This window comes from Drosophila sulfurigaster, chromosome X, assembly GCF_023558435.1.
Source record: "Drosophila sulfurigaster albostrigata strain 15112-1811.04 chromosome X, ASM2355843v2, whole genome shotgun sequence".
Lineage (NCBI taxonomy): Eukaryota > Metazoa > Arthropoda > Insecta > Diptera > Drosophilidae > Drosophila > Drosophila sulfurigaster.
In genome coordinates, this window is record NC_084885.1 from 24132065 (window position 1) to 24154353 (window position 22289).

The 22289-nt window shown below is 46.9% G+C and overlaps 2 protein-coding genes across 4 annotated transcripts; both read right to left on the bottom strand.

Moving 5' to 3' along the window:
- Positions 1-38: 38 nt before the first annotated feature.
- Positions 39-10363, bottom strand: LOC133848448 (protein lava lamp). Its single transcript, XM_062284011.1, has 8 exons — positions 10235-10363; positions 9625-9898; positions 9485-9559; positions 4170-9425; positions 1064-3617; positions 809-884; positions 490-746; positions 39-422 (listed from the first exon to the last, which is right to left on the bottom strand). Exons 2-8 carry the CDS (start codon positions 9703-9705, stop codon positions 319-321), a joined length of 8403 nt encoding a protein of 2800 aa, XP_062139995.1. The 5' UTR covers positions 9706-9898; positions 10235-10363; the 3' UTR covers positions 39-318.
- A 137-nt stretch (positions 10364-10500) lies between these two features.
- Positions 10501-14362, bottom strand: LOC133847913 (L-asparaginase). 3 transcript variants are annotated; one of them, XM_062283209.1, is made up of 5 exons: positions 14158-14362; positions 13737-14001; positions 13405-13640; positions 11933-12682; positions 10501-11522 (listed from the first exon to the last, which is right to left on the bottom strand). In XM_062283209.1, exons 2-5 carry the CDS (start codon positions 13987-13989, stop codon positions 10806-10808), a joined length of 1956 nt encoding a protein of 651 aa, XP_062139193.1. In that variant the 5' UTR covers positions 13990-14001; positions 14158-14362; the 3' UTR covers positions 10501-10805. The 3 variants fall into 3 exon arrangements, with proteins under 3 accessions (XP_062139193.1, XP_062139191.1, XP_062139192.1); XM_062283207.1 differs by having other exon boundaries at positions 14154-14362; XM_062283208.1 differs by having other exon boundaries at positions 14143-14362.
- Between the last annotated feature and the right edge of the window lie 7927 nt (positions 14363-22289).

Sequence of the window (22289 nt, forward strand, 5' to 3'; positions counted from 1 at the left end):
ACAATTTTTACATATCTACAACATAAAACGTGGGCGTGTTCGCCATGCTGGAACACAATTCGGGAATAATTGTTTGCTGTTTTTTTTTCTTTTTCATTTCGATTTCTTAGTCGTTTTTTTCTATTCTTTTTTCTCTTCTCTTCTTTTTTTTGTTTTTTCGTTTTTGTTTTGTTTTGAATTCATCCAAGGTACATAATATAGAACTCTAACGCTAGTGTATATCAAGAATTATTGGTAAGCCGCTTTAACTAGTCATTTTTAGTTGTTGTTGGAAGCTGCTTGGAACGTGCGAGGGAGATGCTTGGATAATGGTCGGATTTAATTGCTCGATGCTGTGTTTGGATGCGCTTCGTCCTCGCTCTTATTATTGCCTAATATCCAGTCCATGAGTACCATTGAAGGTGATCGCAGTGATGATTGAGCTGTGTGAGAAATGAGAGAAGTATATATAGAAATATCAGATATCAATTTCTCATCAAGAATACTTACATGGATCCCCTTCAAGCTGTGCCTGCTGTTGTTGATGTTGCTGTGGCTGCTGAGGAATTGTTGGAGGCGCTGTAGCTGCTGGTATGACTGTTCCTGTTGCTGTGGTCGTCGTCGTCGACGTCGTTCCCGTTGTTGTGGCTGCTGTTGTTGTCTTGGCCATGTCTCGCTGGAGCTGTATCATCTGTCGCAGTCGCTGCTCACGTTCATCCACAATAACCTTGTCCTTGGAATGCTTCACCGTCTGCAGCTCTGCCAATCTGTGTAGTCGCATGAAAAATACATTTAGCATGTGCTCTCAAAACTCTGAAGATGAACTTACTTTTGTTTTAGGTCACTACTGGGATCACTGTCCGTTGGCGGCGCAGGAGCTAGCAGAACTGCAGCTGGAACGCCGGCTAGAAATAACGATAGAGATGATTAAAGTTATTGCATACTAATTAATACTTAAGATAAGACTACTTTGTTTGATCTAAAATAACAATAGAATAGCTAAGCTAAGCTAAGCTTATAAGTTCCTCAAACAGAATGTATTTTATTGAAATCCCTTTCTATTTTATGCTAAATTGTTACTCACTTCGTTCGGCTTCCAGCTGTCGCAGCGTATCCGAGAGCTTCAGCTGCAGATGATCGCGTTCCTCCAGCAGCTGGACCAACTCCAGTATCATCTCCTCGACACGCATGTCCCGCTGATGCAGCATCATCAACGCATAGTCCAGATCCGCTTTGAGCACATACTCTGGCAACGGTTCCTGGCTAATGCTGCCCGTGGCTCCAGCGCCAGCTGCTGCTCCACCTGACGCTCCGCCAAGTGTATTCTGCAGCCGGAAGGGATCATACTGTGAGGCGAGACGCGCGTATTCCGCCGATCGAATGGCCAACTGCTCCTTGAGTGTGACTATTTCCATTTCCTGTGTTTCCAGCGCCTTTTGCATTTTCGCCAATAGCTCATTGTCCTCCGCTGGCGCTGAAATCGGCTGTTGCTGCTGCTCCTCCACTGCGGATTTGATCTCCGCAGGCTGTTGCGGCTGCTGCTGTTGTGATGTGGTCAGCTGCTCGATCTGCGCCTGATAGGCGGCTTCACGTTGTGCCAAATGCTCCTGCCAAATGTTTGCAACCTCGCTGCATTTTTGCTCCACCAGGGCCTCCCATTGTTGATTCAATGCAGTCAAATCTGGCTGTGGCTGCGGCTGGGACTGAGACTGGGATTGCGATTGTTGCAGCAGCTCCAGCGTTTTGCGCAGCTCGGTGATCTCAATGGTTTTCATGTCCAGTTCGAGCACGGTTTGCTTCATTTTGTCTTCCAACTCCAGGCTGGACAACACATGATTGTTGAGCACACGCAACTCCTCCTCCATGTCGCTCTTCTCCTGCTGCAGCTGCACGCACTGTTGACGCACTAGCTCCAGCTCCACTTCAATGCTTGGCGGTGGCGTCGCCTGCTTCAACTCCTCCCCGCTTGGCCGATCCAGTTTGTCCTCCTCCAGCTGCTTGATCTGCATGCGCAGCAGCTGCAACTCCTGATTCTTGGTGAGTATCTCCAACACCAGTTTCTCGGTTTGATCCTCACGCATCAGCTCCTCGATGCGCTGCTTCAGATGCACTATCTCCGACTCCTTCTCCTGCAGCAGCGCCACACTCTCGTCACTGGGTGCACTCACCGTTGCCGGCAGCTCCAGCTGCTTGGCCTTCAGCTCCTCCAGCTGCAGCTGCAGTTGTTCGCGTTCCTGTTGCGCCGCCTCTGCACGCTGCTGATCAGCCAGCAGCTGTTCATGCAATTGCTGACGCTCCAGCTCCGACTGCTGAGCGAGCGCTTCGAGTGCCCGCTGCTTCTCCTGTTGCAGTTGCTCGCGTTCACGCTGCGCTTGCGTCAGCGCCTCGTGTGCCTGCTGCTTCTCCAGCTGCAGCTGAGCGTGCAGCTCCTGGCACTCGGTACTCAGCTCCTGATTCTCCACCTGCAAAAGCTCGATGCTCGCTTGAGCCGCCGCCGTTGACGGAACAGCATCGGTTGCTGTTGTTGCTCCTGTTGCTGTTGCTGTTGTTGTCGTGGTCCCCTCATCGCCCCAGCTCTCCAGCTGCTGGAGTTTCTCCTGCAGCTCACGTATGCGCGCCTGATACATTTGCACATCCATGTCCTGGCGCTCCTTAAGCTCCGCCATGCGCTCGTTGCCCGCGGTCAGCACATCGATGCGCTTCGCCAGCTTCTCCTTCTCCAGTGCATGCTGTTGCAACAGCTCCTCGCTCTTCGCCTGACGTGTCTCATGCAGCTGCAACTGATGCCGCAGCTCATCCATAATGGCGCTGTCTAGATCATTAGTGTCGATGCTGCTGCTCTTCGCCTGCTCCTGCTGCTGTTGTTGTTGTTGCTGCTCTTTGCTGCGATATTCCTTGATGCGCTTCATGAGCTTCGCTGTCTTCGTTTGCAGCTCCAACTTCTGTTGTTCCAGCTCGACGATGCGTTGCTGCAGTTGCTGTACCTCGACTGCTGGACGCTGATGCTGCTCATCGGCTGCTGCACTCGCCCAGGGATCTTCATCTACGCCCCAATCAACAACAACCTGTTGCTGCTGCTGTTGCTCCGGTTCGGGTTGACACAAATACGCCTTCTTTGGTGTGATGATCTCCTCCACAACGGGTTCCGTTTGTGGCAGACCCAAATCGAGCTGCTGTGACGCATCTGTCACCGTTTCCGTGCCAAAGAACATGTCCAGCGTGGGCGCTGCACTTGTTGCAACAATCGTCGACTGCACCGGAGGTTGTGGCTCCGATTGTATCAGCTTCTCAATGGCCGCCAAACGTTCGCGTTCCTCGGCTGCGGCACGCAGTTGTGTCAGCTCCTGTTCCCGCTCGGCGAGCAAACGCTCCAGTTGTTGGCGTCGCTCCTCGTGCTCCGCCAATGCCTGATTGCGTGCCAGCAACTTGGTCTCCAGCTCCTTGGCATGCTTCTCCAGATCGGACACGTTGCGCTGCAGATCCTCGATGGTTGGCGGCTCCACTATCGTTGGATCGTGGGGCACTCCCATGCCTTGGCTGCTTAGCCTCAGCGGTTGAGCGACAATCTCATCGAATGGCGATGGCGCCGCTGCAGCGTCGTTGCCAAAGAACATCGCAGGTGCCGGAATCGGAAGGTTCTGTAAATAATCAGTAAATTAGTCTTTTGAACTTTTGCCAGCACCTAGCATCTGACAGGAATCTATTCTAATTCTATATCTGTCTTTCTCTGTCATTATCCTGTATTTCCTAGGAAGGTTTCCGCATTTATCTTCTCCTCTTGCTTTACCTATTGTCCGATCTCGGGACTTTTCGCCAACAACTTTCCCTGCTCATATATTTTCCTACGTACCAGTTTTAAGAGTTTTCCTGAGGTTTCGAAAAAATCCTTGAAGTGATTTTAATACTTTCCTTGCTCAGTTCTACAACTACTACTCCAAACACTTTCAAATCTTTCTGAGGAACCCTCTCTTCTCCGAGCATCTAAAAGCTTCTCGCGTATTACTGTATCAGATCCCTAATGTGATATAACTTCCTAACTCTCTTCCTATTCCTTACAAGAGCTTTCAGCTCAGCTTCTTCTGCCAACTTCCTGTAGTGATCTAACTTCCCTAAACCCTTTTTACCGCTTAACCCCAACATCGATTTTTCAAACTACTTCTCCAATAATTTCCCCTTGTCGATTGACTTACCTGTTCCGCTGGCGGTGGCTGTCGCTGAGCTTGATTACCACTGTTGGGACGCATCCAAGCCGTCATCCAATCCTCGCCGCCCTGTGGCGTTGCTTGCGCAGCTTGCGTCTGGTATTGTGTGGCAAAGATGGGCGATGACACAGCAGCTGGAGCATTAGCTTGTTGCCTGGCCAGCTGCTCGGCCTGTTCGTCGAGTCGAGCTTGCATCTCGGTCAACTGTTCAGCCAGTCGCTTGTTCTCCGTTTCAATGTAGACCTGATCGTCGGTCTGATTCTGTCCCAAAGTATCGAGTTCAGCCAGCTGTTGCTGCAGTGCCTGGAGTTCCTGATTGTGATTCGCGCACAACGCATCGATTTGCGTACGCAAATTATCCATTTCGGTCTTATCCTGCAGCGCTTGCATGCGCAACTCCTGCAACTCGAGGACATCCTGCTCGGCGCTATCCTGTTGCAGACGCAACAGCGTTGCCTCCCGGCTTAGCGTGGCACGCTCTCGCTCTACGTCGGCGAGCTCCTCGCCCAGACGCGTCAATTCCTCGCCCCGTTGCTGCAGCTGTTCCTGTGTGCGCTCCAAGCGTTGCGTCAGCTCCCGTGTCTCGACGGTGGCGCGCTCCATGTGCGCACTCAGATCACATTCCATCTCATCCAGCTCGGTGGCCTTGGCCGCCAGTTTGGCATCGTAAACGTTTCGCTGACGCTGCAACTCCAACTGTCGCTGCTGCAGCTCCTCGCGCAACTCGTGCAGCTCCTGCTCGACGTTGCTCTGACGCTCTGCCCGCTCCGCTTGCGCCTGTTGCGTCTGCTGTTTGTGACGCGTCAGCAGCGCCTCATGTTCCGCCTGCAGGCTCGCCAGCTGCTCACGCACTTCGTCCGCTTCGCTGCCCAGCTGCTGGAGTTGTCGGCTCTGAGCCTGTTCGTGTTCCTGCAGCTGCTGTACACGCAACTGCAGTTGGGATTCATGCGCCAGCTGCTGGGCACTGCGTTCCTCCAGCTGTTGTTCCAGTTGCTCTATGCGCGCCAGCTCCGCCGCTTGTTCCGTCCTCAGCGCTGTCGTCTGATCCTGCAGCTCGGCGTTCCGTTGCTGCAGTTCGGTGTTTTGCGTCTCCAGGGTTTCCATGTACGACTGATCCTGCTGCAGCTTGGCTTGAATGCCTTCGTGCAGCGTCTCCAGACGCGCAATGACCAGCTCAAAGTTAGCCTTCTCCGCCAGCAAGGCGCTGTTCTCCGTCTGCAATTGCTGCAGCGTCTGCAACTGTTGCTCCCGCTCCGCCTGCAACTGTTGGAGTTGCTGTTGTTGCTGCTGCTGTTGCGCTTCCTCCTCGGGTTGCGTTTGCAACTGGGCACGCAGCTCGGCCAACTCTCGCTGCAGACTCTGTATGCTGGCATTGCGGTGCTTGATCACCTCCTTTGACTTGTCAAACTTAATCGACTTTTGCTCCAGCTGTCGACGCAGTTCGTCTATCGTCCGGCTGTTGTTGTCGCCATCGCCCGCACGCTCCGCCAGCGTCTGTTCCAGCTGGAAGCTCTCCTGACGCAATGCGGTATTCGCATGCACCGTATTCTGGAGCTCAACCTGCAGGCGATCCGTCTCCTCCTTGAGCTTGGACAGTTTGCTCTTGTGCTTGTGCGCCTGCTGGTGCAGCTCATAGTTCTCCAACTCTCTGTCGGCCAGCTGTTGCTCCAGACGCTTCAGTTCCTCCTGCAAACCGAGCTCTTCCTCCGCCTGCTCCTGTCGCTGTTGCTCGGACTCCTTCAAACGCTGTTCGACGAGTTGCAATCGCTGCTCGGTTTGTTGCTGCAACTGCGTTTGCTCCGCGTTGCGTTGCTGCAGCTGCGTTAGCTGAACGCTTGTCTCACTCTCCGCTGCCTGTTGCGCTTGCAGCTGCTGAAGTTGTTGCTCCAGGTCGGTGTGCTCCGCATTGCGTTTCTTCAGCTGCAAGGCGTACTTCTTCAGCTTGTCCCGCAACTCGCGATTGCGCGTCTCACTCGTCTCCAACTCCTGCTGGCACTGTTGCAGCTCCAGGTGCTTGAGGTTCGATTCGTGCTCTCGCTCGCTGTAGCTCTCGATCAGCTGTTGCTTCTGCTCCGCAACGAGTGCTTGCAAAATACCCAACTCACCCTCTAGGGTCTCGATGCGCGAATCCAGTTCGTGTCGTTGTCGCTGCTGTTGCTCCAGCTGCTTCTCGTGCTGCATTTCGCTGGCGTTCAACTGATTGTCATGCTGCTCCGCCTGCAACTGCAGCTGCACCAGCTCCGCACTCTGTCGGGCAATCAGCTCCAAGTGTTCCGCTTCCGCTGCACGCAGTTCCGTAATTGTGGCTTGGAGCTGATCACGAACAGCGGCGAGTTCTTCGGCTGCTGCGAGTTGCTGTTGTGTCTGCTGTTCGCTCAGTTGTTGCAGCTGCTGCTCCAGCTCCTGTTCTCGCTCCCGCTCCGCATCGCGTTGCTCGGTTATGGCCAGCGTTTTAGGTGGCGTCGTCTCCGTTGGCTCGTAGCTATCGCGCAACTCCTCGAGCTCCGCTTGCAATGCGGCCAACGTTGATTTCAGTTCCGCATTCTGCGCCGTCAGCTGCTCGTATTCCGCAAGAGCTTTGCCATTGGGTGCGGTGACAGCCACGACAGTTTCCACAACTGTGACCGTCTCCACCGCAGTGCTGGCTTCCTTCACCTTGTGCAGCAATTCGGTCAGTTGAGTGTGCACATTCTTCGCCTCCTTCGCCAGCTTCTTGGACACATTGAGCTTGGCATTGCGATCGTTGGCCTTGCGATACGCTTCCAGCTCGGAGCTGAGTTTGCCCAGCGAACGTTCGCATTTGTCCAGCAACGCAACGCCGGCATCACCGCAATCGAGGGCGGCGACCACCTCGGAGGAACGCTGCATGGAGCTCAGCTCCTGCGAGAGATTCGATTTTTCGCTCTGCAGCTGCAGCGACAAATGTTGCTTGTCGCGTTGCAATTCCTCCAGCTGTGAATGCAACGCTGCTCGCTCCGTTTGCAGCTGCTCTTGGGTGTGCTTCAGTTGAGCTGCCAGCTCCGAGGATTGCTCCGAATCGCGTTGTTCCTGAAGCTCTGCATGCAAGCGTGCGTTCTCCGCCTGCAGCTGCTCGTGTTGTTCCGCTTGCTCCGGTTGCTGCTGCCTCAGCTCCTCAAGCGCCTCTTGCAGACGGGCATTCTCCTGCTGCAGTTGCTCCATTTTGGCCAACACCTCGCGTCGTTCGTTCGCAAAGAGCTCAATCTTCTTGAGCAGCTCATCGCTTTCGGCGCGCATTTGCAGCAAACTTTCGTTCACCTCCGGATCGGGTGCCGTCGAATCCGTTTGTGTTAGTTCGCTCACAAAGCTGGGCGCCGCCTCTGCATCAGCATCAGCTTCGACTTCAGCTTCGGTCTCCGCATCACCGGCATCGCCTTCGCTGGCGGGACGTTGGCTAAAGCGTCGTTCGCTGGGTCGTTCGACAATCTCAATGGATTCCGCTGAACTGGACGAGCTGAGCTTCTCCAGCTTGTCCAGCAGCTCCATGTTCTCGTTGATGTAATGCGACAGCTTCTTGTCCAGCGCCTCCTTTTCCGTTTGCAGCGTCTGCAGCTGCTGGCGCTGCTCCTTGGCTTCGGTTTCCAGTTGCTGCACACGCTGCGACAGTTGCTCCTCCAGCTGCACTTCGCTCAACTCGGATTCAACGCGCGCCGACTCCGAGCCACGTTGCAGAGCCTCCAGCGCCTGCTGCAGTTCCTCCTTTTGCTCCTCCAGCAGGCGTATCGCTTCGGCTTGCGCGGCATTCGCTTGCACTCGACTCGATTGTTGTTCCTCATCGTGCTCCTGCTCCGGATCCTCCTCCTCGACGTGGGCCAACTGCCATTGACCCTTCTCGTCCTCCAGCACGGTGATGCGTTGCTGCAGCTGCTCGTTCTCCGCACTCAACTGCGTCAGCTGCTGTTGTGTGTCGCTGCTTTGCAGTTTCTGCAGCTGCTTCTCCGCCTGCTTGCACTTCAACTTCAGCTTGATGTTGCTCTTGTTGGACTCGTCGAGTTTCTGCTTCAATTGCTGCAACTCCAGCTGCAGCTGTTCGTTCACCTGCACATCTTCGACTTCGTCGAGGAATATCGGTTTCGCTTTCACGCCCTGCGACAACTTCTCCTCGAGCACACGCAAATTCACATTGAGTACATTCAGTTCGGTGGTTTTTTCCGCCAGCTGCTCCGTTTGCAATGCGATCGTCGCCTCCAGTTCGGACAAATGTTGTTGCGTCTCTTCATTTGAAGTGCTGCTGTTGGTGGCGACTTCTTGTTGCTGCTGTTGCTGTTGGGTGTCCCGCAATTGTTGCTCCAACTGTTGCAGCTGTTTGGCCAGCTCTTGATTCACTTGCGCATCGGTGGAATTGTTGCTCTCTTGCTGCTGCTGTTGCAGCTGCTCGTGTTGCTGCTCCAGCAGCAGCAATTGTTCGCGTGCCTGCTGCAATTCCCTTTGCGTAGCCTCCAACATTTCGCTGCTCTGCTCCAGCTCCGCGTTGCGTTCCCGCAACTGTTGCAGCTCCGTTTGCACGCGACTCGTGGTCGCCAAACCAATTAGCTGCTCACTCTGCTCGGCCAGCGTGGCCTCCAGTTGTTGCACCTGCTGTTCGCGTTGCTGCAACGCGTTGCGCAACTCGTGCAACTCCTGTTGTTGCTCTTGCTCCTTGCGTGTCTGCTTCAGTTCAATCAGTTTCATCTTGTTCTTCAGCAGCTTCAGTCGTCCCTCTTCGCTTTGCGCCGTCGTCGCTGTTTGTTGCAACTGCAACTGCAACTGTTGCTGTTGTTGTTGCTGCTGCTGTTGCAGTTGTTGCTGCAAATCGGCAGCCGAACGATGTCGCGATACAGGCGTCGCATGCTGGCTGCTTAAGGCACGCAAATCATTCATCGAGGAGCCCAGCTCAACGCCGCTGTTGCTTTGTCGCAATCCCGATTTGACCGATTGCAGGGATCGAGCCATGTCACGTTTTCGCTGCTCGAGCAGAGCACGATTCTGTTCGGTGCGTTGATTTAACATTTGCAGCTTCTCGTTGCCGCTGCCGCCGCTCAGGTCCAGCAGCTCCTTGCTGGGCGTCACCAGCGGCGTGGACATCTGCTGTGGCTCGTCGTTAAGCGTGGTGTCCGCCACTGGGCCAAGGCTCAGTTTGTGTCCCAGCGATTTTAGCGATTCCATCGAATCGCTCATGCTGGACTTTAAACGTCCGCCATCCTCGGCTTTACGCAAGGCGCGTTCTCGCAGAGCCATCAGTCGTTCCTAGGAACGAGTTTTATTTTAGTTAACAGTTGTCTCTAGCGGATGGAGCTTCTACTTACCTGCTGCTTGGACAGATTCTCGCGCAGACTCTCGAGCCTTGCCTTGCCTCCCGTCGCTATCGTCGTCGTTGTGTGCTAGTGTGGAAAGTGTTGTGTTTAGTACCGTAGGGAGTGTGGGAAGGAAAGGTATGCCAACTCACCTGGTTGATGGGCAGCTCGGTAAAGCTGCCGCCATCATCAGCATCTTCGTGTTGGCGGCTTAAATCCGCCTCCGTCTCCATTCCACACAAATTCAACTAACAAAACAAATACAAAAAAAACAAAACGGGGAAGAGGAAGAGTGGGTGGTGGGAGTGGAAAGAAAAAATAATAATATTAAGGAAACACTGGCTATCTCCGGAGTGGACAAATCCAATGTCGTCGTCGTCGCGCGTGTTTCGTTAAGTTCGTTAAGCTGCTAACTATCGACATTGACTGCAATTGGAAAGAAGCGGACATCACATATCATTATCAATCAATCAATCAATCAGTCAGTCTCAAAAACTCTTTGCTTCGCTTTTTTTTGTGCTCCGAATTCGTGGCACTGACGTGTGCACTTCTTTGTTGGTGTGTGTGACCACGTACGCTCGTCTGTGTGCGTGTGTGTATGTGTGTGTGTACATCTCATAGAAATCTGATGTCGTTTTGCTTTTGCCTTTTTTTTTTGTGTCCACGCACACACACACACACACATACGAGCTAATACGACACATAAGGAGTATTTGTACATTTGTTGAAAAGGCAACCTGACTGGTGCTTGGAGTTATTTACCAATTATAATTAAGCAATGCTTAACAACAAAATAAACTTAAACACCAGGGCTTAAAAGTCGTTGCTACTGCCCTTGTTTTCATTACAGCGCTATGTGTGCTGTTGCTGTGTGACCGTGTGTGTTTAGTCTTAAAATATACCAAGCTCATGGTGTTTTGAGTATTTTCTGATATACCACTTATCGATATATCGCCAACTGTTTCGTGTGCTATCGAAATTTAATTTAATTCCATTTCATTATCACTTGGACTAACCAGATTATTGAATAATTTATGGTTTTTCACTGAGGTAGCATATTTTTTCATTTTATTATTGAATAACTGCTGAATTCGAGTGCGTGAGAATTCTTTAAACATTAGCAGTATACAAACTGCAACTACTTGACACTTAATACTAATTGATGTATATCATTCCATCGGCGAGTGGAGGAAAACTGGACTTTCTCGCCAAATCTGCAGGTAAGTGTGATATACATAGGAAGGGCTGCATTGTTTGCAGCCACTATTGCACAAATAATAATAATAAGAATAACACGACTAGACTAATCAATCCAAACCACTTTCAAGGCAGTTCAGTCTTCTTGCTTGACGGGATTGAGCAACTCGGCGATATCTGAATGCCCGCCACGTGTGGCATAATCATAGGCACTCAGTCCCAGCATATCCTTGACCTGTGCACTCTCCAGATAAGGCAACATGTACTCCACCAGTTCCTTGAAGCCATGCAACGCGGCCACATGCAACGCCGTGCGTCCTGATGGATCACACAGCGCCAAATCGGCGCCAGCCAGCTGATACGATTTAAGGCGAGTCAACGAGCCACGCGCGGCGGCAGCACACAACTGTTCGCCAACGGCACGCGATGAGCCCGTCAAATGGGCTCCACAACTGATGAGCAGCTGAATGATCTCCTGATTGTCGGTGGCCACCGCCTCCTGCAGTGGCGTGCGATCGTAGCGATCGCGTGTGTGCACCGAGACGCCGTTGTGCAGCAGATGCCGCACGATCTGCATGTTGCCCATCTGGCAGGCCAGATGGAGAGCCGTCCGATGATCGTGATTGGAACCCGAAAGATCAGCGCCATACGCCTTCAGATTGTTGATCTTCTTGATATCACCCTCGACAACGGCCGCATTGATCATGGCCGGAAATAGAGTGGCGCCCAGTTGATCCAGCTCCTGGGGCGAGGACAAGTGCAGCGAGCGTGCCACAGCATCGACTAGGTCGTAATCCTGCATCTTTGGTGTCGTCGTCGAGGTCAGCTCACCTCGCAGATTCGATTGCATCATCTGCGAATGGCAGTTTATAGAGTGGGTATGTTAAAAATTCATGAATTTTGAGATCGATAATATTGATTTAATCAATGATAGTGATTTAGCTTAAATAATGTCATAAACTTAAGACCATATTCATTACTTTTGTAAAACAACAAATGATTTGCTTTTGCTTTTTGCAAACGAACGTCTAGAAAGCTACCACTGGTTGGTGTCCTTGCTAAGCACTGGTTGAGATACGTGCTATGGTTTGTGTCAACTAATCTTGACGTACTAAAATTCATTTGAATTTCAAATAGAACTAAAAGTTTTATAATCTATGAGACGTACTTGTGTTGAGCGTATTTCGTTTGTTCAAAAAGTATGATTATGGTCTTAAAATCACTATCAACATATTAACATAACGGTTCTTGGTTCTTACTCACCTGCTTCTTAACTTCCAGCGACCATTCCTGCTTGCCAATGACGTACGCCAATTTGGAGAGCGCCGCCTCCGGGGTCATATCGTAGCCCGGAATGACGCCCACATCGTGGAGCACCTTGCCGGTGTCATAGATCTCAGCAACGGCGCCATTCGGACACTGCGTGCAATTGATGATGATGACGCCACGTTCGGAGGCGGCGCGCAGCTCATCGATAAGATCCTTGCGATTGGAGGGCACATTCCCGGAGCCAAAGGATTGCATGACAACGCCACGCATTGGCGGTGCCAAAAATGCCCGAAACGTGGACAACGAAATGCTGGGAAAGATGCGCAACAAGCCAACATTCTCGTCCAGCTGCAGCTGGACACAGAAACGCTCGACGCTGCAAGGCCGAAAGATTAGCCGATAATCCACATTGACATTGATGCCAATTTGTGCCAATGGCGGGACATTCGGTGAATTGAAGGCATCCAGCGAATTGGAGCTCACTTTAACAGTGCGATTGCCACGCAGCAGTTTGTTGCCAAAGAAAATGCACACCTCGGGTATAACGTAATTGCCAGCGATTATCAAGGCGGAGGTAAAGTTGTCCTTGCCATCGGTGCGTGTCTCAAAGATGGGCAACTGTGAGCCAGTGATGATCACCGTCTTGCCCAGATTCTCCAGCATAAAGCTGAGTGCGGAAGCGGTATAGGAAAGCGTATCGGTGCCGTGGAGCACCACAAAGCCATCAAAGAACTCGTACGATTGCTGCAGATAATAGAAAGAAACAAAAAAGTTAGTAAGTTGTGGGGGAAATCTATTAAATATTGTTAAAAAAGCTAATATAAAATTACATTACATATATTTTTTGCAATTTAAAGAAATCTGTCAAAGCTACTCGAATATGGCAAAACTAATTACAATGTAGAACGTTATTACTTTTTGTCGTGACTGAGTTTAAACATGAATTTAAGCTGCATAGAGTTTGCAAGAATATAGCAAACAAATTTGCTGACACTAGCTTGTAAAATGTATTAGTTACAAAGGTTTAAACTAGCGGCCAGACAGACAGACAGATTGACAGATAAATAGATCTATAGCCCCAGCTGTTTAAGGCATTTAAGTTGAGTTCTTTTTGTTTTTACGAACTTAAGTATTTCGTACTCAATTTGTACAGTAAGTTACTAACAAATTTGGTGACTTAAGCTTATAAAATATATGAAGTTTTGAGGTTTGTACACGCGGACAGACGGACTGCTCTATAGTCCCAGAAGTTTAAGGAACTTGAGCTGATTTCTTTTGGTTTTTAATGTAGTATTCTACGAAGGTTATAACTTAATATACAGTTTTTACAAATTTGGTGACTCTAGCTAGTATAATTTATGAGTTATATAGCTTTAAACAAGAGGACAGACAGACAGACGGACCGGTCTATAATCCCAGCTGTTTTAGTTCTAGACGGCAGAGCTTTAGACTATGATTTTACTCACGTATATATCGTTGGCAATGCGCGACCAATCGAGCATGGTCATGTTGCTGGAGTCGAGCAGCGGCGAGTACTCCGTCACCTGGTAGAGCACACGCCTCGCCTCGCCCTGGACATAGGGCAACACAAGAGGCGCCATTGAAGCGCTTGCACCAAAGCGTCGCTGTGCATATTCCTCATCGTGAATATTTGGATATTTGCGTATGAGACGCACCAACGCATTGGGGATGGGCGCCAGCACTAAACAGCGAACAGTTATCAATAAATCAAAGTACACACACACACACACACACACACACACACACACACACACACACACACTATATGATTACTCACCGTGACGTTCGTTGCGCATCATGCCAATGGTGCCGCCTGTGTAAATTACACGCACCCGCGCCTCCTTCACGTCCTGGGCCATCAGATTACCATCGCTGACATTGCGACGCATTGCCGGCGATTGCAGCGTTGGTGATGGCAGCACGCTTGAGTCGAGCAACGATTGCGTATACCCGACATTTGTGTTTAGGGGCAGGCTAATTGGCTCGCTGGCCTCGGCCTTTACATGTTTTGTGTCTCCGTTGCTGGACATGACTGCGAGCGTCTGGAAAATGTAAGCGATTATTATATATACACAGATTTCTATGAATTACAGCTCATGTAACTCCCATGACCGGCATTTTATTTCATTCGTATATGTGTGTATTGCATGCATTTGTGTGTGTGTGTGTGTGCATTTTTGTACCGTTGTTGCACCTGCGATTTATTTTATATTTTTGTATTATGTTATCAGCCAATTGTCGTCAAATGCGGTTCAAAGGTTCCAAAACAATTTTCGTTTTGCTTTCGTCGTTTGTTACAATTCAGAATGTAGATGATCTTCACATCGTTTTATCTCTTGTGTACGCTATTCTTTTTTCATAATATATTTATTTTTATCGTAAGCAAATGACGAATTCGCATGTGCTAGCGTTGCCGGTGTGTTCAAAAATGATTCTGCTAGCTCGCGTGTGTGTTTGTATTTGCAGTTACAATTAGCCTAGTGTCGTCATTTTTCTTGTTTACGGCGTTCAGCACTTGCCTTATTTTTGTTTTTCGTTGTTATGCGTCGCTAGTTGATTTATTTATAAAGCGCTAGCTTATGTTGCAAATTAAAAGGTTCGCTATCTACATCTCAATAGTTATCTATTTACGTGATAAGTTTTGTTTCTGTCATAAGCAAATACCAAAATGTCGGCGTTGCCAGACTACTGCAAATAGCTGCACACAACAGCTGTTTGCTACAGTTGTTGCAGCACAGGGCCGTATTCAATAATCCAGGGCAGGGCGCCGTTTGCAATGTATTTTTGGGTATATTTTTTATTGCTTAATATTACCGAGAACATTTTTTAAGGGAATATTTATTTAGACGCCTTGCTATGTTACTTATTTTTCTTTTTAATTAAAATGTAATATTAATTTTAATTGTGATATACTAGTTTTCTACACAGTATTGAAATTTTATTTGAATATTTTGAATTGAGCAAAATTTAGCTTTGCCGGATTATTGGAAAAGCTGCTTTCTGGCAACGCTCGATTCGAAACTGGGCTAAAAGTGTTATAAAGTGTATGCCAGCTTTGTAGACTGGAACGTGGTGAATAAGTGCGACTGGAATGTGGCGAGATATGAAAATCAAAAGGTAACGTTTTCGCGCTGACACAAGTCTACACAGCGCCTCCCCGCCTCCCTCCCACAAACGGCCCCATAGATAGCACTTAGCGAATGTACGACAAGCCGAGCATTGGCAGCAAGTATAATAACGTGCTCAGCAGCTGCATCAGGAAGAAGAGCAACTGCTGTCTAATGACAATTTCAATGATGGCCATAATCGGGTGTAATACGAGATGCAAGCCAGCATCATACTGCAACTTCTCGAGTGCACTTAACGGGCAGCTGTCTCTTGCTGTTGCAGCACAGTCGATGCTGATGATGACTACAATGTCGCATATTACCAAGGCACAAAGCAAATTGATATGATTGACAGATGGATACAAACAGCTATATAGTGCACGCAGTAATAGCAGAACTGGTTAAATAATACATTTTCAATTGCAGTTTGTCAGCAAATATTTGAATTTCAAGTTGTGGCGCCCTCTGTGGTTTAAGTGTGTCTCAATTACATGCTGATCCTGCAGCGTTCACTTTTCTTGTGTACACATTGTATTTCGATTAGTGCTTATCGATAGCATTGAAAGTGCTCGTTGATTGATGTCGATAAATGGCGCATGCTGCAGTGGCAGTGTGTACACATTGTGAGTTGATAGACGCCCATCGATAGCACTTGGGGGTCACTCATTTAATTGTTGTCGATACTAAATTGCACATAGTTGCTGCGTATCGACTGTGTGTAGTGATCTGCCATGTTGCTGCCGCCCCCACTGCCCCCCACCGGTCCACGCAGCAACTCTTTTGCAACGATGCTTTTGCTTCTACTTTGTTGCGAGTGATTTCCGCTTTGCGTGCGCTGATAAACTTTGTTACTTTATTTTTTAAGCTTGTTGAAGTGCGGCGCTGTAAAATACGCTCGTTTACACCTCAAGTGGCAATCATTTGCCTGGCAGCTACGTCTTTCCCCTGCGGGCGCAATGTTATCGCTGCTGCGCTCGCTAATCACCAGACGCAAGTGCGAACGAGTGAGCAAGAGGGAGATAGACAGAGGGAGTGAATGCTTCTGTGTGTGTGTGTCTAAGGGAGTAAGCAAGTGAACGGCTTGCACTCGAAGCCCAGGAAGCAGTTGAGTGTGGCAGCAGAGTGCGGAAGTACACACACACACACACACACACACACACACACAGAGGCAAATACGCAGCATCAAGAAATTGTGGCCACATTGTATTGGTAGCAGATGATGATAATGATGATGCTGCTGATGATGATGATGAAGTGGCAGGCAAATGTGACAGTTACAGGAAGAAAAACCGCGATGCTAGGCGACGCTAACGAACAACAATGGAAATATTTCTAATAATGGCGCCACTGACAATAATAACAACAGCAGCAACAACAACAGCAACAACAACGACAACAACAACAGCGATGGCAACATCAACGTCAACGTCAGCCTATGACAATGACAAGGCAAATAATGTGTCGGCAATAAGAAAGTTTTTTTGGGGGCGTCATTCAGTCTCAGCTACAGCTGCCATCTCCCTCACTCCACCTCCTATATACATATGTATGTGTGTATGTATAGCTAACATACTGTTGTCTGCTGTTGAAGCGATTTTCATAATTTTTGCCTCACATGGCTCGCTAGCTCCCCAGTGGATTGAACTGTAATTACAATGGCATTTTGGTAAAGCCAGTGACAGCGAGTGCGAGAGAGAGAGAGAAAGAGAGAGAGAGTGAGAGGGAGAAGCTTAGTTGGCCCTTAAAAGTAGGCAATGGCAAAATCAGCGTCGCGTCGCTTAAAAGTAGGCAACATAAAATGTGCGCTTTAAAATGCGGCCATGTGTGAGCAGGGAAAATGACAGAAAGGAAGAGACAGAGACAGAGAGAGAGAGAGAGAGAGAAAGGGAACAGTGTAAATGTGTTTGTGTGTGTGTTGCTATATATTTACAGCTACTAAACTGTAATCGGGCCACACACCGGAAGTTGAAATGACTTGAAAATTTATTGCATTTGCCGTCGCCGTCGACGTTGCTTTCGTTGTTGCCCTTGTTGTTGTTGTTGTTGTTGCTGTTGTGCATTGAGCAGCCAAACGCTTGACTGGCTTTGGTGCTGCCATCGTCGTAGTCGGAAGTGGCACGGCAGTCAATTGGAGCCAGTTGCAGAGATTCGACGACGCCAGCATAGCGGCGATTGCAAAATTGAATAAGCTCCAACTCCGACTCCATTCCCAGCTCCATCTTTAGCTTCATCTGCAGCCCAATCTCAATCCCAATCCCAATCTCAATTCCAATTCCAATGCCCAAAAACTGAAACTCCGTAAAAGCCAGTAAAACCCCCGAATACGTAAACTTCAACACCGAAACATGTAAGCAAGCTATTGTCGAGTGTGCTCAACAGCCAGACACTCGCTAACTAGAAATGTCAAAATAAAGTGTGACCAACGCAACAATATAAATGATTTTTTTTTATATTTTACATATTTTCTTTTCTTGTTCTTATTTCTTCCACTTTAAAATGAAGTTTGAGTTTCTTGATAATATTTTAGTGGACTGTGCTCAAAGCCAGACTGTAAATAACAAAATTAAGTGTGACCAAAGCAGCTGTATAAAGGATTTTTCTGTATATTTTATTACTTTTGGTATTATAGTCGTTAGTTTTTGATTATATTTTAATAGATTTATCAACATTTTTATTTAAAATCTGTAACAATTTTATATAAATAACATTTTGTAATTCTAAATGTTTTGCATCCAGAGTTAACCACAAGCTTAGCACACTCTTCAAGCACTTTACTAACGCGTATAAATAGCTAGTCGAGTCGAGGCAAAAGGCGACACAAATTTACGGCGATTTTGCAGTCAGCAACAGCGTCAGGACATTTTGCACAAAAAGCAAACTGACAGACGACGCTCATGTGTGTCTGCCTCTATCTCTGTATGTGTGTGTGTATGCGTGTGTGTGTGTGTGTTTGTGTGTGTACAGGATGCCAGTGGGCTAGTGCATCCTTCAAGCGTTTTACTGCTCATAAAAATCCATTAAATTATTCAAATTGCATAGCAAAACACTTTTGCAAGACGAAGACGATGACGACGTCGACGTCGATGACGATGTCTGCACGCAGCCACGCCTCGCCGAGATTTTGGGCGTTTCCGGTTCTTGGATTTTGTTCTTCTATTTTTTTGTTGATGCCCTTTAGCCTATGGGGTGGAAAGGCTTTGATAACTTGGTGGCAACTGAGATAGCTTAAGAGACAAAAAGTCCTAAAAATTTAATAAATAAATATCTAAAACGAAAAAGTTTAAAAAATCCGTCTGTCTGTCCGTCTATATATCTGGAATTAACAAAATTAAGGAACTAAGTTAAAATCAATAACAACAACGAAATATTTAAATTAAAAAGCAATTTTTCTATTCGCGAAATTTTACTAAGATATCTTAAACGAAAAAGTTAAAAAAATCAGTCTGTCTGTCCGTCCGTCTATATTAATGTCCGTACATCAGAAATCAAAAAAGCTTTGAGCTTTATTTTCTAGATCAAGATTGTGTATTTAAACACAATTTTAAAAGAACAAAAAAAATGTTTAAATTAAAAAGCAATTTTTCTTTAACAAAGATATAAATATAAACATCGAATTCAATTGGGTTTGTTTTATTTATCCGGGTATCTTCGAGTTTGGCTTGCTTGTTTTCAATATTTTTTATTTTAGAATTCACTGGAAATGTTTGTTTGATTTTTTTCTTGCTGTTTTTCTCGTCGCGTGTGCTTTTTTTCCTCCTATATATATTTTTTTGCGTTTCTTCCTCCTTTTTGCTATTTTTCCGCGTTGACTGCTGAAAATAAAAGGCAACCGGCGGCCGGCAGCTACCAGGCGCAGTGAGGCATGCAACAAACACACACATACACACACACACACACACACCTACACACATGCCTGCCTGCATTTTAGTTAGTTGAAGCAGCCGCCGCGCCGCATTGAAAAGCTGCTAGAGATGCTGCCACTGCTGCTTCAGCTTCTGGCTTGCGGCTTTTATTGTAGCGCTGTATACATATATAGATGCTTGTATGTATGTGTGTATGTGTGTTGGTTATATTGGCAGCACAGTGGGCGTGGCTCGTCTGCCAAAGCCGACATGTAAGCACAATGTGTAATGGAACCTTATTACATCGGCCAATTCATAGAAATTGCTTCATTACCTCGTGGCGAAGCTTTCTACTTTCTTTGCTGCTCTTCGAAATAAGCTTAAAAGCAAATCTATCAACAACGTCGCAATTTCACGGTCAGCAGAGAGCAGACAAAATAGTTAGCACATATTATTTAGGAACTTACTTAAAGCGTATTTTTTGTATACTTTACATTCTTATTTATTTTTTTTTTCTTATTTATTGTCTTCTAACAATGTAACAAGAAGATTTATATTTGGTCCTCTTCCAAATGATGTTAAAAGTTAATCTATCAACAGCGTCGCAATTTCACAGTATGCAGCGAGCTTTAATTCAACTCAACAAAATAATAAGAAGTACTTAAATATATAGAAAATTACAGAAAAGTACATTAAATTTAATTTTAAACTTCTTTAAAATAATTACATAATATGAAGTACATATATTTTTCTATACTTTACTTGAATTTTGTTTGTTATTTATTACTCGTTCGATTGAACAATAAAATACCAATTTAGCTAAACTTTTAAAGTTTTTCTTTAAATTGTTAAGGATCTGTGCAATTTTGTTCAAATATTAAAATAAATAAAAAATACATAAAACAAATTGAATAAAAATATATTTAAACAACATAAATTGTAATTTATATCAAATGTATGTAAACTTCAATGAAATAATTATATTTTGAATATTATTATATACATAAATTTGGTTATACATATTTTTAAATTTTTTTTTAAATAGGATTTGTTCTTTATACAGACGTTTTCATCAGACGATGACCACTGTGCCAATGCCGCAAATATGCGTGGCATGCACATAAATACCTATTTCCATACACACACACACACATTGAAGCGTGCATTTGCACATACATTATGATTTGTATGTGTGTGTGCGTGTAGATCTAATTATTTTGCTTAGCTCGCATAGCGAATACAGCGCCAGCCCTTCCCCTTCCCATCCCCACCCCCGCCCCATTCCTCAAACAACACGCCCTATTTACCGCCGACGCCGCCGCCGCCCCCTCCTTCGCCCTTGCACTGTGTTAAGCCTCATTATACACACTGTAAAACAGATTTTGTAGTTTTGCACGTTTGCGGCCGGCAGAACATTAAACAAATTTTTTGCAATTACATGTTTGCCATCACAGTTCACTTGCCATTGCCCCCTCCTCCCCCCCTCTTGTTCTTGCTGTCCCCTCTCTTCCTCGCTTGGCCAATGCTCTGCCTACTTATTTACGTGTTTTTGTGATCAGTTTGGCGTACGCATTACGTAATTTGCTCAACGCATTACGTGGCATACGTAATTACGGCAGTGTGCGTGCTGCTAGCCATCTACACACACACACACACACATACACGCATATATACACATTAATGCTGTGTGTTTTGGGCGTTGTTTTCAAGGGCGCGGTGCGGCAATCAACGGCACTTTGTTTCAGCAGCTTTGCTTTCGCCTTTTCTGCTTCTTCTTCTTCTACTACTTCTACATCATCTGCCGCCTCTTTGTCTGTCAGTATCTTGTTTTTTTTTTTTGTATTTGTATGTATGCTGAGTGGGCGTGGCGCCCTGTGCATTTGGCATAATGATAAAAACCAACAAGCGCCAAAGTGCACAGAGTGAAAGGCATCCAAACGAAACGAAACGAAACGCAAAACGCAAATGAAAATGTTGCCTGAAAAGTTCTCGCTTGCTTTTGCTTTTGCGTTTTTTTTTTTTGTTTGTGCTCTTGCTGTTTTGTTCATGTGTTCTTCATGAAAAATGCAAACCAAAAGTCATTGCGGCACACACACACACATACTCTTGCAATAAGTATGCGAGTATAAGTGTAAGCAAGTGTGTGTGTGTGTATTTCTGCATGTTTATAGCCCAATGGGTGCGATTACTTTGCCATGTGCATTATGCAAAAACAATGCGGAATGTGTTATGGAGTGTGTGTGTGTGTAAATATTAGCCAAAATGGTGGGCATAAAATGGTCATGTTATGTGGCTGCTGCTCGTTCAAAACGTTGTTAATGCTGCTGTTTTGTAGCTTTTCTTATTGGCCATCACCATCCATGTTATTGACATTCATTGGATATCGAGTTGCAGTTGAATGCCATTTTGAGTATCTCCATTGCCCATTGATTACCAAATATACTAGAAGTGTACTTTGCTATTTTGCACACGGCTGTTGATCTAATCCCGAAATATACTAGATTCTAGTATAATATGTAAGTGTGTCATTTTGAGTCTGATCTAGCATATTTGCAGTGCCATTTTGAGCAGGACCACAGCACATATCGATAGGCAGCTTAATAAATCGATAGATGGCGTGCTTAATTAAATATTTACTGCATCGATAGTCACGCATTCAAAAAAGTCCATCTCAGCGTATCCTTGCTGATCGTTGCATAAGCTTGCGCCTGTTTTTAATTTTTTACCGTGCTGTGTTCGTGTCGTTGGTTAAGTGCAAACAACATGGTATTTATTACTTGTTTGCGTGCGCGCGTGTGTGTGTGAGAGTGTGTACAACTATTTATATATCTGCTGCAATTAACGAGAAAAAATAAACCACTACCGGGGCGGTTTTTGGGGGCGTGGCGTGGCATGTGCACTCGAGTGACCGCATCGACATGGTGAGCGCTGCTGGCATCGACATTTACGCTCCTCGACGTCTTTGCTGAATTTTAATTAATTTTTAATGAAGTGTACATGCGTGTGCGTCTGTGTGTATGCGTGTGTGTGTGTGTGAGCGACACGGACCGTTGAATGCTGGACACAATCTGCGGCAGCCCAATTTCTGTTCTGCTTTATGCTAACTTTCTGACTGCAGTCGACATCCTTGTCACGCATATCGATACAATTTTTGTCCGCAATTCACACACATGTACACGCACACTCACTCACACACACACACGGATGAGCACAAAGCAAGCCAAATGATGAATCACAGTCAAATGAACATGTTGTGCATGGGAAACGTCAACGTCGAGCGCAGATACAAATGAAAGCCAAATATGGACGAGCTGTGGGAGAGTTGGAGCAAGTTTTTGGTGAGTTTTAAGTGAAGTCTATCAAATAATTTTATCACGCACG

Bases quoted from the DNA above. Each gene is read 5' to 3' on its own strand.
- LOC133847913 (XM_062283209.1), bottom strand. From the start codon at position 13,989: ATGTCCAGCAACGGAGACACAAAACATGTAAAGGCCGAGGCCAGCGAG. The intron at 13,641-13,736 runs GTGAGTAATCAT...TTCGCTGTTTAG, and splicing joins GATGCGCAACGAACGTCACG to TGCTGGCGCCCATCCCCAAT. The intron at 11,523-11,932 runs GTGAGTAAGAAC...TGCCATTCGCAG, and splicing joins CGCTGGAAGTTAAGAAGCAG to ATGATGCAATCGAATCTGCG.
- LOC133848448 (XM_062284011.1), bottom strand. From the start codon at position 9,705: ATGGAGACGGAGGCGGATTTAAGCCGCCAACACGAAGATGCTGATGAT. The intron at 9,560-9,624 runs GTGAGTTGGCAT...TTTCCACACTAG, and splicing joins CCGAGCTGCCCATCAACCAG to CACACAACGACGACGATAGC. The intron at 885-1,063 runs GTGAGTAACAAT...CGTTATTTCTAG, and splicing joins ACAGCTGGAAGCCGAACGAA to CCGGCGTTCCAGCTGCAGTT.